Source organism: Pyxicephalus adspersus, chromosome 4 (assembly GCF_032062135.1).
Source record: "Pyxicephalus adspersus chromosome 4, UCB_Pads_2.0, whole genome shotgun sequence".
Lineage (NCBI taxonomy): Eukaryota > Metazoa > Chordata > Amphibia > Anura > Pyxicephalidae > Pyxicephalus > Pyxicephalus adspersus.
The window spans coordinates 135,968,928-135,984,499 of NC_092861.1; the positions used below are offsets into that span (position 1 = coordinate 135,968,928).

A 15,572-nucleotide genomic window follows, 5' to 3' on the forward strand; every position below is an offset into this window, starting at 1 on the left:
AAGAAGTTTGTTTTAGACGTTTCCTAGTCACACAATATTATGATGTGCAATTCATGCAATTCATATTTTACATAACTGAAATTTTCTGCATTTCTCAGAGCAGAGACTGAATTCTTTTCAAAACCACATTTGACTGGGTGACCTAATTTAAAATAAGTTATTCAGCAGTCTAGATTCCAGCACGCCAGATGTTCATTTACATATAAAGGTAAACAAACAAGTAAAAAACACACAGAGTAGAATTGACCTAAAGTAATATTGTCTCCCTTTAAAAAAAGAGCCAGGGACCGGCATCAGCTAGGCACAAGGTAAATGCCCATCACAAGCACACATTCTAGGCTGTCAAACGCATCTCAATGCTGATATTATTGGCCTGAATTATTATGGCTATCCAGGACTGGGGAAGATAGACCATCATGGGTGAGAAACTGGCTGATCCAGCAAATTTGCTATTTGGCAAATATTTTCAATCCTAGACCTATTTTAGGTTTGTTGGATCACCCAGGTTCACCTTCTTCTGCCGTATTGGACACATTTGATAAATCAGGCTCAATGAGTCCTCACAAACTCTGAGAACCAGGACCATGCACAGTTGAAGACCATGCAAATTTGCTGCTGAATCCCCTGTGGCAGCAGAGTGCTGTGATGTGTTACCATTGGATATTCTAAGTTGAGCTATATGGCTCAAATACAAAACTAATAGCAATAAAAAAAAATTAAAAAAAAAAAAACACACTCAATCATGTAAAACCTCAACATTCCATCTACAAGAGAAAATAAGGTTTGAAATGCAGGCAGGGTGTAGACACCATATATTTGGCTTCAGAAGTTAATTCAACCAAATGAGTAGTTCAGCAACTTGCCCAATTTCAAATTATTGGAAGCCCACTGATCTGGAACACCACTTACTTCCCTGTTTTTATTGTGAGAGATAATCAGGGAAAGAGTACGTAATATGGTGCCACATCCTATATTATACACACACACACACACACACACACACACACACACACACACACACACACAATAGAAACAAGACGAGAAATCTATGGACTTTGCAAAGCACCTTACAAATCCCACAATTCTAAACACACATCATTTGAAACATCTTTAACTTTTAATTTTTTAAATACATAAACGATATTTCCATTGTAACAAAACAAAGTTTCATCCTTTCTCATTTTTCATTACATATTCCACTACTGACAACCTGATGGACATTAGATTACATATGAACGTACATCTTATGGAAATTGATGACCAAGGCACCCAGTAATAAACTATAAATTGAACAAGTTGATATTCTACTGACATCTAATGGATACCACTTGTTGGTGTCCCATTTTGAGATACAAAATGGGTCTTACCGAAAATAATTTTTAAATGCATAAAAAGCCATAAAGTTTGCCTGTGGACACTCCGGTCTTCTCTGCTCCAATACAACTTGCAGACTAATTGTTGGAGGGAATAGTCTGTGAATAAGTCATTTTAAAGTATTGGATATACATTTTGGAATACCATATTCCTGCCTCAAATTTTCTAGAACAATTTTTTTTCACCCTGTGAAATGCAACAAAAAATCAGTAAGGATGAGATGCCTTTATTTATAGGTGTTGCGATAGAAAGATATTTTAGGTATTTAATAAATTATGTTTTTTTTATTATTATTATAAATGAGGTGTGTTTCAAATTTGTGACATTTATAGTGTGCCTTTAGAGACCATTGTTTTCTCCTCTTGTTTGTAATTAGAAACTTCCCTAAGCTTATCCACTGTAAGAAGCTTTCTAAAATAATAGAGAAAGCCTGGTAATAAAAATGTCTGAACAAAGCTTCAAAAATCCCTTAGAAGTTTTATTGTGCATTTACCACAAGCAGAGATATAGGAAGATACAGGAAAGTATAGGAAGACAACGTAAAGAAAAGGCCTTCCATACCAGACCTACAAGTTTTTATTATTCAGTTCTGAGTATTAAACTTATGTTAAACTGATCAGACTAAACCTGCATTTTCAAGGGATTTTTGAATACCATTAGTGATTCACTAACCACAGTGTTCACCCCAGACCCTTTTAGCCGGGTGCACCACCCGGCATTTTTTAATAACCACCTGGCTGTTTTTGGGTGATTACTAAAAAGTTGGGTCACAATACAGGGGCCTCCACCTACCTACAGCTTCTTCACACTCGGCTTTAAAAAATCCCTGCAGAAAATATTGGACTATATTCACTTGCTTTTAATTTCTTTTTAACAAACAGGACATTAGAGAGGTTAAGCAGACAGTTCTTAGCCACCATAATGAATAAGACACCCACCATGCCATCCCACAATCCATTATTTGATATGTATTTTAGGTATGACAATATGATTCCAATATCACAACATAACTTACAACATAATATAAAAAAAATATGTCATAGATTGGTAAACCTTTTCTTGATACAGTTAACATCAAAGAGATAAACCTCAACTATTCACGAGGAAGCACAGAATGCAGGATATTAAACTGCCACCACACCAAAAATGGGACCGGTACACGTTAACTCCACATGCTAAAATGCATTCTGTATATTGGGAACCTAGACAAAGTTGCCTAAAGAATGGTAATAGAGAAGAATAAGTAGGTTACCTAACTTGTAATAAGTGTGAGGGTTTTTAGAAAACCACCAATTGCCTGGTGCAAAATATGCATTAGAATACATATAGTGATACAACTTCACAATAAAGAATGGATTTGCCTAGAATTAAAAAGTGGGGAAAACTTTACAGCAGAACCAATTATAACTTGGGCAAATTGTTAATCCAATGGAGTTTGCAAAAAAAGTTCAAACTACCAAAGTAAAAACACAAAGTAAAAATATTTCACTCCTATATAGAAGACACCAGAGTTTTAAGTCAGGTATGAATACACATTTTAGAATTATGTAAAGAAGAGAGTGGAAGAACTGATCTTAAGGCACTGCCACTCTTCCAATCCAGCTCAATGTTTGCCACCAGCCACCCTGAGGATGAAACAGATATTGGGTAGCAATCACAGAGTTTACAGCTGACAGTTTCATTAAAAGGAAGAATGCAGGTAAAAACAATACAAACCATAGTATTTGGACTTTATAGAACCCATTGTACAAGGCATACAGTCTCGGTAAATTGTAAAGAAAGGCTCTAGCCACTCCAAGGCACAAATTTCACTTGAGATTCTTCCATAACAGCTTGGAAACATTCACCGTGTTCTATGGAGCAATCTACTCTTAGATTACCAGCACTAGAATCCTCCGCTCTACTCTTACAGCTCTTTTAAGAAAACAAACATATCCGTATACTTGTAGCTACACACTAAGACTCATGGTGGTCCCATGTCACCCCATACTCATTCCATGGTGAGTTTCCGACATACACCATGGTCAGGAACAGCCAGCTGCTATAATCTGTTGCATAAATCAAGCTATGGATTGCCTATACCAGTGTTTCTTAACCAAGGTTTCATGGAAACCTAGGGTTCCTCCACAGGTTGTTAGAGGTCCCTTTAGCAATCTGTGTTCCTCTCAGGTCAAGTTAAGTGAAACCAATGATCTTTTTGGCTATCTGAAAGGCTGGCAGCAGTGCAAGAGGTATTCCTCTGACCAGCACATTAATGTACTATGTAATGTACTATGAGTTGTGGATACAGTAATTAAGGCTATCATTCCCTGAAGACCCGAGTCTTTAAGGATTTCCCCATGTTAAAAAGTTTGAGGAACACTGGCCTATACAATTTTTATTGCGGCAGTACTTGTAAGGTGAAAGTCTTTACATTTATGCACAAACACCATAAAAACACAAATTCGTTTTCAAGTTTTTTCTTTACACTTCTTTTAGGTAAACTAAACCCTTCTTAACACTTCTTTTTGCTGTATTGCTGTAAGATGCCTGCTTTCCAATAAATAAAAACACCCCTCTTCATGTCATCTGGCTTAGGAACGGAGAAGGTGTTCTGTAGCTCAGAAAGGTAACCTGAGCGGGACTTTCAAAATCCCATGGGGTTTCAGTGCAGCTGAGAAACCAAAATGCTCTCAGTCCACTACAGGAAGCTAAAAGTTTATTGGATTTCAGGTAGAAAAAAACTTTTTCTGAACAGATACAATTAAGCTAGGTGAAGGTCCTTTTGAGTAAACAAATTGAATAAACTTTCCCACTCTAAACCCTGTCTATTATATTTCACTGAATGGAGAAGGGTGTTACTGAATGCAGCCAGCACTAGGTAATCTCCACACAATGCCAAGACAAAAGTAGATGAATGAAAGAAAGGAAAGCAATAGAGTTGTAAGGGGAGCTCTATGGGCAGCACAGATAAGTGGGAGAGGGCTTGATGATGGCTGTAATCCAGCAAACAGGAAATGAGATGTCTGGTCCAGATTTTCATACTTGTTGTGAAGAAAGTGAAATTTAAAGGGGAATGAGTCTATTCCATCTTATAAAAAAAAGAAGGTGACTCCACAAGAAGATAAGAAGATAAGAAGTTTACACTGGAGCTCTGCTTTAACCGACCAAAAGGTAACAAAGTTTATTGTTCAGGTTTACATTCCCTTTATAATTCCCCTATTACAAGCAGCGTCACATGATGATATTTATCATACACAGACAAAGCCTATAGAGAAGTACAGGTCACTGAATACAATTTGCACAGTGAAACTGCCACACCCATATTATTCACGACAGCTTGTGAAACAAGAAACTCATAGAAACCAGCCTCGGGGAAGACACATTGATAGGCAATGACAGAATGAACTGCACAACTCTTTCACATAACAACTAGGAATAGACACTGACACAACCTCACTGCTGTTTATGTAGGTTTGGGACTCCCACCTTTATCCATGAAAACACAAGACAATAAATTATGAAATCAAACTTCCTGTTGCTTTAAATAAATTTCATGTGACTGCGGAGTTGGAATTGGTAATTATAGGTTTACTAAGAAGTCCTCCTTGCAAGTTAGGGCCTGCACATACAAGTTTTTCTCTTCCACATAAATGACAATACATACTGACAGTTTTCTTAGAGCACACCTAAGGCACTACAAAAGTTCACCTGAGGTCCCAGGTCTGCAGATCAAACACTACAATAGTTACACAAATTTTATTTTTTGTTTTTACTAACCATAGTTTGTAGGGAATAGCAAGAAATCAGCAGTCTGGCAGAGCTAAGGTTAAAATGTATTCCAGTGGTAGCCATCCTTAAGAATCCATATTAGTTAGTATGTGCTCAAGGGGTCGGTGGGATCCAATAAAGGCCTTGCTTTTATTGATCAGCCACGGGAAAGACGTAATGCAGCAATTTGTGAGTGTGATTTAGCAGCATTGGCAAAACCTGTGGCTGCTTGAACAAAGGTTAATTTAGGAAGTTCAAAGATTACCATAACGGGACTTTCAATATGTGCAGTGCAGAGCATATACGAGACTGAAAGTATAAAATGAGCTATGCAGTCTAACAAGCACCCTGCTTATTGGCAATACTCAGTCTAGTCTTTTCAGCTGATCATGATATTCCATAGATATCACTTCCCTCCTTTACATTCCAGCCACACTAGAGGGAGCCATCAATCAGGTATATGTATGGGTTACGGGTTTAGAGAGGGGAAGTCACACGTCATTTTATTACCCTATCAAGGCACAGAGAAACAGTGTTTGTACTAGAAACTAAAGCCCACGAAGATACTTATATTTTTGTTTCAGTAGTTGTATTGTATCGATATGAAATCCCCTTTCCCGGCAATAAAAATACTAGCTCATTCATACAGTGAATCATTCCAGCTTGTAAATATTGCTATTGTTAATAGGCAAATGTAGACTTCATCCTAGAATTCAACAGGTAAGGTATATATATGTGATATGTGTGTGGATAGATAGGATAGGAGAGATAGGAATTTTATTATATCATTTCCTTATATCTCCTATTGCATCAAGAACACATTTGTGTTATGTGCAAGCCACCATATTGCATCCCTATTACTTACTACATGCAATTACCTGACAGATTAAATTACTTAAATGAATGAATGAATAGCCAAGCATCATTATGACCTACATTTCAAAGAAATGTAATACCTGTACGCCTTAAACCTTTGTAGCACCGCTGCCTGTAACTGGGTGTGACGCTATGCAGAATAGAGAGCTAGCCAACTGTAATAAAACTAAGAACCCGGCCCCCGCTTCAAAATGATGAATGTTTGCACCACCTCAAAGTCAACACCAAGGCAGACTTTGACCTCCTTTCTCCACTTAAACTGTAAAAAGCCTCATTAAGTTTACACCTAAGCAAGAACAAACACGTATGTGTTTACCGGACTAGTAAAGCCACCCATGCTCTATCATAACTGTAGGAGGCCAAGACCACATCCTTTTTGTTCATTTATTCCAACCAGCCATATGGTGGTAATATGTTCCAGGAATAAATAATGCTGTGATTCACGCAAGGTCCCAAAACTACAAAGGATGTCAAAACGGTTCAGTGACCCAAGCTATGAAGAAGAAGAACCCTTACCTTTCTTCAATGCGGTTTTTGTCCATAAGAGGCTGCTTGATCCACTGATTGACTAATCTTTGGCCTTGGGGAGTTTTGCATTTGTTTAAAAGACCAGCCAGAGATTGTGTGCCAGTTGTGTCTTCAGCTGTGCCCTTTAGGATAAACAAACAAAAATAAAAAAAAAATTACTCAAATATAATTTGTAAACCCAAATCTTACCCCTAAACAAATGTGTTCCTGTGATGATGTTCATTGTTTTTCATACATTTTTTTCTCAGACCCTAAAACTGTTACCTATAATACTATTAAAGGCTGAGTCTACATGGACGTTTTTTTAAAACGCAAGTAAACGTTTCCTATTGAGTTTATATTTGTTTTTATGCACTAGAGTTTTACAGCTTGCATTTAAAATGCTGGAAAACAGCTATCTTGCGTTTCCTGCGTTTCATCAAGTTTTTAATTAATTTGCATATCAAGTGCTCAAAAGTGCAGGAAAACGTCCCACTGAAATCAAGGGAAGCGATTAATCGCGTTTTCGGGCACTTTCCAGCGTTAACCCAGTGTTTTAATTTTTTAGATAAATGTCATAAGCGTGCCTCAAGGAAACGTCCTGGTGTAGATTAGCCCATTGTAATGCATGGGGATTTCAAACATGGGCTTTAACAGCCTCAGGTCCGTGTAGACTAAGCCTAACATCAGTAATACCTTTTGAAAACTACAATAAATAAAGTAAACACCTCAATACGTCAGAAGCAAGACAGGTCCAGCTGGTTAGTCTGCCCATGCCCACTAAAGTCAGTATATTATTCTCCCATTAAAGCGGATCTAAACTAAAATTTTTACTTTAGATAACAGGGTAGAGTAAAAATTGCCCAAAATCTCAGGCATGCGTAGAGCGGAGCTTTTTCTTCAATAGGGAAAAAGAAAATGCCAATCTCACACATCCCCCCCATCTACCATAGGCTACGTCACCTGATCTCATGCCTGTGCGGTGCAAGATCAGGTGACCTAGGCAGAAGGTGAAAGAAGGGCAAAGAAGATGGCGGCGCCCTGAGGATTCTAGGACAACACGGGACCCAGTCTAGAAAACTTCTGAAGGAATCAACAGAAATGCAAAAGTAAAAGGTGATTTTTTTTATTTTTTTTTAGTTTACTTCCGCTTTAAGCTGTAAACGCTGCCTTGCCTATTTAGAGAAGTTCATGTTGTAAAACGATTAACCATGGATGGAAAAATATGTATATCTACATAGAGTTTTTTTTTTATAAGTGAAATAATACTTTTACCAAAAAAATTACAAAAAACATACCAGTAGTAAAGCAGGACAACAGTAGGAGCCAATTCAAACCAATGTGTTGTAGTATCACACATGGTGTCATTTATTTTATATGGCACCACAAAGGCACATGCCTTGCAGAACACAAAATTGGTAGAATACAGCAATGCCGGGGAACAAAGATTGAAGCCCCAAGTAGGGAGGTCACGACCCCAATATACATTACAAATGTTAATTTCCAACCTTACAGCATGTTTAATGGGCTGGTAATTAATGCCCTCCAAAAACTATGGGCTATACAGATTTAGGTCTGTTAGATGTGCAGTAAAATGTAGCATGGCAATCATAGCAGCATGGGAGCGAGCATGTTGTGTGCTGAGGCATACAGCCTTCATTTCCTCCTAATGATTATATAGAATGAGCAAGTAAAGAGACTGTTCTATTTACCATTATCCCACCCGGTACTTACCACCAGGGAAATCAATCAGGGAATTGATCTGTGTCTGCAGGGATTTTAAAATGAGCAAAAAAATAAATAAAAAGCTGAAAAGTAAATGGTGCTTAGCACGGCTAAATCAATGCATACTAAAGTTTATTGCATCTAAATTACAAGCTTGTTGTATGTATGCAATCTAGAGAATGGGGATCTGAGAAAGTCCTTGTCTGTTTAGCCTCGTACAGACGTCAGATTACAGTTAATAGAAACAATCCTCTGTGTTTTTTTTTCACTAACAGTTAAAACAATAGGGGATGTACACACAGCAACATCCTGTTCTTTAGAGAGAGGAAAAGACAAGTGGAACCACACTTTACTCTTTCATAGGAAAGTACAGAGGTCATCACTAATCTGCCGTGGCAAATTGATGAACAATGTCAGTTCACCCGAGACAAGCATGACCGTTCATCTCAGGCGACAATAATCTTATATTTGTAAGGTAAGTTGATGCTAAGTTCCCACTCCGCCCATGGATCATCTGTTTAGCAAGGTTCAGCATCAACAGGCTTCCGGTAGCTGTGACATTCCATCTTTCTCGGTACCCCCCGCACATACACCAGGGATGTGCACAGTTCAAGAGGATTTTGGAGTATGCGCAGCCAATGAACAGATTGGTTCCTGGAATCAATCTGTCCTGCTATTGGATGCTAGCTCTATTTGAACCACCCTAGTTCCAGTCTCTGGTTGCTGGATGCTTAGCTTGTTTTTTGCTAATTGCTCAGCGATATTCTGCCTGTTTGACATTCTAAATACCAACATCGGCTTGACCCTAACCTCACTCTCTGCTACTCTGACAAAGATTACTGCCTTCCCCGTCCTGGGACACTATTAGTGTTGCCTGCCGTCTGCCCAACCCTGGTACCTGATCCCCCGTTGTCCCTACACCAAAGGCCTTGGTAGGGGAGAGTCTGGACCTGGTGCTCTCCATGCGGCAAAGATGTTCCCTTTGCATTGTGCTCTGATGAAGAATGGGTGGCACTTAGACTTCATGCTGTTATATTGGCTCACAAAATCACATAAGACAAAGATTCTACTTAAAGATGATCAGCAACAAGGAACAGCAATGTCGGGGGACAGGTCTACAGAGGCAATGTTTTGCCTCAGATGAATGTAATCGACTGGGGAAACAAAACGTGTTGCCCTAATAAAGAAAGAGTACTGGAGAAAGCCTAATAGAAATCAAATGCAGCCACCATATTTACCAACTGGTAAACTGCAACATATTACATTATTTTAGGGATTAGGTATGTTTTAAAGACAACTACAATCAGCTCATCCCCAACCTAAAATGTCTGATAACTTATAACAGTGTTATAGAGGTCATTCAACAGTTTTCTCCCCAGGCCCTTTTAGCAGGGTGCACCACTCGGCATTTTCCAGTAACCACCCGGCTGTTTTTGGGTGGTTACTGATGAGTTGGGTCACATTACCGGGGCTGCTAACCCCGCCTGTAATTCCTACCCACCCAGCTAAAAAAAATTTCTGGGTTGAGCACTGCCTAATACCGTGTTTCCCCATAAATAAGACACCGTCTTATATTATTTTTTTCTCCAAGAAATGCCCTAGGGCTTATTTTCGGGTAGGGCTTATATTTTGAGAAGAACAACAAACCGCAAAAAAAATAACATTTATTTCAAACGTTATCACATTCTGTGACATCATGGTAACTCTGTAAGTAAGCTGTGTGCTGTGTCCTCCCTCTTCTACCCTCCCCCCCCTCACCAATCAGTCCTGCATCACTGTGCTCTGGAAGAGAGATGGGACAGCCTTATCCAGGCTGTTCTCCCTTCACTCCCCCCAGCACAATCAGTTCTGCACTGCACTGGAGGAGAGGTGTGGCATCCTCAGCGTCCTCTCTTTTCTCCTCCCCCCAACACGATCATTTATGAAGGAGAGATGTGACAGGCTCAGTGTGCCCTCCCTTCACATCTCTCTCTACAATCATCAGCTCTGCCCCCGGAGAAGTGATGGATTGTGTGAGCCTGGAATACTCGTACGTACGGGGTAGTGATGTTGTGACAGTCCAGCACTCGTGTGACAGTCTGTGATGTCCTTTACTTCCTCCCCCACCACTATGTACAGTATGTGCTGAAGATATTCTACGGTATTAAGCTAGGGCTTATATTTCGAGCTTGCTGGAAAACAGCCAAAAATCCTGCTAGGGCTTACTTTCGGGGGGTGTCTTATTTTCGGGGAAACACGGTATATAGAAGATTCTATATACAGAAGTAACTCTGTATGCTTCAAAACTGTACTTGGCTTTGGTTGCACTGGCTGTAATTGCTGCAATTTTCCTATTACCCTATTTGACCCTTGCTGCTTGGCAGTAAAAGAAGAGAGAAAAATCTGTAGCTAAATAATTTCGAGAAATGATCAAAAGGTTGTTTTAAAGGTCATAACATTTTTGTTAGCAATGAGCTAATTTTGTTAAAATAAAAATATAATGGCACAAATACAAGTTCTTTTTAGTTTAAATCGATTACATTTTTTTCAATTACAGAACACTCATTTTCATAGTGTTAATGCCATTTTTTTTTTAAAGTGATTGTGATTATTGAATTAGCACTTTTCAAGCTAATCAATCGAGTATTCTTTTTACCTCTGCCATTGCCACTGGACTCAGAGGCAATGGGATGAAATATGACATTTAGGTAATACCACTATAAATTCTTCCACTGGATTTGTCCACAATAATGTATAATTATCCATAATTTAGAATATTCTGATTTAACAAGAACAAGCCTTCTTTTAGATACCTTAAGTCCATAGGTCTGGTTATGATAGTTACTGCTTCAGCTATTTTTACTTTATTTCTCTTTGCATTCTAACAGTGAAACCAATAATTCTGCTGAGGGAATTACTAAGAAATACACCCAAACACTTCTAATTTATTCCAGGATCCTTTTGTTCTATTGGAATGTAGGACGGAATAAATCAGCAGCTTGTTTACCAGAGGAGAGTCCAATAAATAAGAAAATAAAAAAGGCACCTTGGTAAAATATGGAATAATTTTCACTGAAACGTTTTGACCAATAGGTATAGATCATTTGTGAAGGGATTACAGCACCCATCTATTTAGTACAGGGTTACTGTGTGTACTTTGGAGAATAAGAAGATGATCTGCAGACATTGCAGAATAGAAGAACATGGCAGAATCCCCTTGTGAATAAACAGACCTGCTGGAACTTGCACAGATCTGTGCCTACACATGAAACCAACTCATTTCAAAGCATTCTTATATTGTGTGGCTGCTCTACAAATAGAAGACAACACAGCTCAATGGCAAAAAACAAATTCCTATGACTGCACATTACCCTGTGTTTTGTTTCCTTAAAAATGCTTTAAGGGCCTAAAGGTGGAAATCAAAACAGCTTTTAACTTCTGGTTGTGAGGTGACAACACGGTGCCTCTGTTGCACTAAAATCTCAATAAGCGTTGTCAGCCCTGGCAAAATCATACAGAACACCTACCCCGATCTCAATGACATTTCAGAGCAGAAGTGGTCTTTGTTACCACATCAAACAAGAAATTAGGAACACACAGATTTTTCCAATTTAATATTCTTTATTTGGGGTGTCTTTTAAAAGCAAAAAATAGGGAAATGTGCATGTTTCAGAAATATACTGATTTTTTAATTGTGTAAATGTTAAGTAAATAGTGCTTTATAGGTATCCCCCACTAAAATTGGTCACCTTACCTTACTTCTTGACATTAAAAGTTAAATGTAGGCATTGATTGCGCTACTCATTAGGTTATCTGTAGACAGTCCATTCATACATTTGCAGGGCCCTCCACGGCAATGGCCAATGCTCAAAGTGGTTTATGTGGGAAGGATTTTCTTGCCAGATCACTATTGTTTCTCCTATATCATGGCAGTGACTGCATCTCTATCCTTGCCTAGGAGCAAGCATGCCTGTTTCAAGCTCGCATCTTCTCTGAAGACCTTTCCTAGTATCCCATTGTATTCCATGGCCAGTTTCTGCATGCATGCCTCTTGCTGGCAGCTTAACTGGGTATAAAACTGAGCAATCTTATATGTTTAAAAACTATAAATACTACATCATACCTCATCGACACTCTATTTACAAATCGTATTGCAGAAGAAGGTGTCTTCTGTGTTCTTCTACTGCTTTCGCTATAATCTTTTTGAAATTCCACAACCTTTACAAACTGACTTTAGCAATACTTCAAGCTTAGGAGCTTTACATTTATTATGAGATCTCAAAGCCAGCAACTATGAAGATCAATCCCAAATCATTAGATTGTGAGCCCCTTTGAGGGAAAGTTAGAGATATGACCATGGATATTGTAAAGCGCTACGTAATATGTTGGCGTTATATAAATACTGTTTAATATTAATAATAATACTCAATTAAAATTCCGGTATCAAGACATTGAAAGTTGTTTTCAAATAGTTTTGACCCTATAGAAGTAAAATCATCCCATGCACGTGAGCTTAGGACAAGTGAAGGGCTTCACTTTATTATTTGTTCAGGAATTCACAAACCTAATTATTACCTGAAACAAATGCACTTTGTGTGTGGGTACAATATGCTACCAAGTTCAAAGTTCTATTATATTGAAAATGACAAACACAATGTTTATAAGCATCTAGGTTATACTGCAGAAAAAAAACAGTTCACAAGTTAAACAATCAGAGATTCAATCCTTATATACACCTATTACCTAGAGCACACTCACCGGGAAAAGATTTAAAGCACCCACTGCAGCGTTATCCAGCCTCATGTACTGACTCAGGTCAAAGCTGGTCATTACAAACTGGCCAAAGTTGGATTCATCGGACAGCAGTTCCAGGTACTTCAATACAGCTGAGAGTGAAGACATTGCCACCTAGAATAACACAGACAAGACAAAATCAATAATGATGTATAGGGAAGTCGTTTTAGCATGTTCTATAGCTTTAAGAAAAAGCTGGATGTGTTTCTGGAAGCACGGAATACAAATAAGTATTAAAGTTTGAGGAATGACACCAGAGACTGCTGAACCAGGGAACATTCTATTGCACCATGGGATCAGGAAGGAATTTTTTTCCCGTTAAAATAAATTGAACCATGTTTAAAAGGGTTTTTTGTCTTCCTCTGGATCAGCTATGCATTTATGTTTCTATTTGGAATATGCAAGTTTCTAGTCTTTTGTCAACCTAACTATGCGTAGTGAGAAGTAACAAAAAAAATATTCTACTGGAATAACCTTCTGAAATCAAACTATTATGGGACAACACATTTTATGGCTGTGAATGAATGTCAATATATTATATTAGAAGTGTTATGCAGGACCTTAAAGTCACTGCACTCTAACTGCAGACCTAGCGATTTCATGGATTACAGGTTTACTATAAAAACAAAAAAAGTGCAAAGTAATGAAGTTTAAACTCTTGCTTTTAAGCATGCCTAGAGTGCCGCGTCACATGGGCACTGTCATAGGGTGACGTTCAGACACAACCACCTACTGTACAAAAAAAGGAAATCTAAGCTGTTTTTTAATCGATAATACAGAGGCTGTCCTTCTCACCTGCTTCTCCATCTCTGGAAGTGCAGCACTATTGATCTGTTCACCTTTCTTGGCTTTCAGCAAACGATTAAGATCTTGAACACTGTCCTTTGTATTGAACTCTGCCTTTTTCCTGTCGGTGATAAGAATCCCACCTCGCTGGACAATCTGTACAATTCAACAGAATGATTATCAAGTTAAAACTGCCATGTCCGTATAGAGTAGAACATTCATTTCAGATGCATTTGATCAGCTTCAAGTTGCTTTGGAAATGCCATATAATTGATTGGGTAGAAAAAACAGCTCAGAAGCAAATTAAAACCTATTGAGGGCTTTATTGAACAAGCTATTTGAAAATATCTTTAGAGAAGGCTGAATGTGTATGTGGGAAAGCATGGCACAGTCTAGGCATGAAAAATAGCAACAATGCATCCACTATATCTAAGGAACCTGAAGTATACAACCAGTGCAGCCAGATGTATGCATTTTACTTATTTTGCATAAGTCACCATTTTACATCAATATAGATTACCGAAAGTAAATCAGTGGCCAATATTCAAACTATCAGTAATCTTTTTCAACAGTATACTGTATTTACCATACAGTTGACATTCAAAAATCTGGCAACCTCCGGACCTGAGGAGTGCCAGATTTTCAGAAGTTCCAGATTTTTGAAGGTTATACTTACCTCCACACACATGCCAACCTTCTTTTCACTGCACCCGCAGACATCTGGAACAGTTCCAGGGAGCAGGCAGCAGGGACGTCTCAATGTGTATTTAGTGTAGCAAGCAAGACCTAACAGCTGTTTCTGAAGAACAGCGCCATCAAAACATAGGTGGCCAAACAGTGTACTACAGTCCCTGTATTAAAAATGGAAATCCGAAACTCATGCCAGAAAACGGAAAGAACCGATCACCGATGGCCGGATTTTCGATTGTCAACTGTACAACTTATATTTAAAAAATTAGAAGCAGAGTGCATGGTACGGTCTCCATTTTCTCGGATAGGTTTTTTCTGTTTTTGCAGCTTAAGCATGGCTTGTTTCACCTGCATAGTTAAAGCTGAAAGTCTGCAGTTCAACTGCATCTGAGTTGTTTCATTTAAAATTCATTGTGGTAATGTACAGAACCAAAATTAGAAAAAAGTTGTCTCTGTCCAAAGATATATGAACCTAACTGTAGTTCCACGCACAACTGATAACTTGCACATGGAGAGACCAAAACACACAAACCTTTCCACACAATAACCCAGTACATCTACCATGTCCATCAGAGGTTTTGTTGCTTACCTGCCTCACTTTTGCCATGTCTCCAGCACTATCTCCTCCAGGCATCACACATTCTTTGGGTCCGATCTGAACCAGCAAGGCTTCCAGATTAGAGAACTGATCATTATCCGGGAACTCACATACGCCCAGCCTCCTCAGAGTAGAATCCACATAACCCACGCCGATAACTCTCTGACCTTCAGAGCTTACCAAACGAATGCCAACGACGCCAACTGCAGACGACATGTCGTTATTACCAAAAAGGATCTCCTCAAACTGGGTCAAATTTCCTGGAGAGGCCTAGAAAGAACATATATACGTTTTACATTCATCAGTCTATAAAAAGCAAACATGCTAGAACAATTTACAAATATTTAGATATGGATATATTGTTCTAACCAAGTTATTGAGATTATAAGAGTGCTTCCAATATGACATTTAGGCTATGTTCACACCGGCAGAGATGTTGCAGTGTGTTTACCACTACCTCATGCCCAGTGGCAGCTCCATAGGGAATAAATAT

The 15,572-nt window shown here is 38.6% G+C and overlaps 1 protein-coding gene across 1 annotated transcript in view; it reads right to left on the reverse strand.

Annotated features, from left to right (window-relative positions):
• Positions 1 to 15,352, reverse strand: part of MSH2 (mutS homolog 2) — a gene marked incomplete in the record, with an annotated part of 69,588 nt that extends 54,236 nt beyond the window's left edge. Inside the window, 4 exon segments of the mRNA XM_072409741.1 lie at positions 6,517 to 6,650; positions 12,970 to 13,119; positions 13,801 to 13,947; positions 15,071 to 15,352. Coding sequence (XP_072265842.1) covers positions 6,517 to 6,650; positions 12,970 to 13,119; positions 13,801 to 13,947; positions 15,071 to 15,295 — 656 coding nt within the window.
• Positions 15,353 to 15,572: the final 220 nt, after the last annotated feature.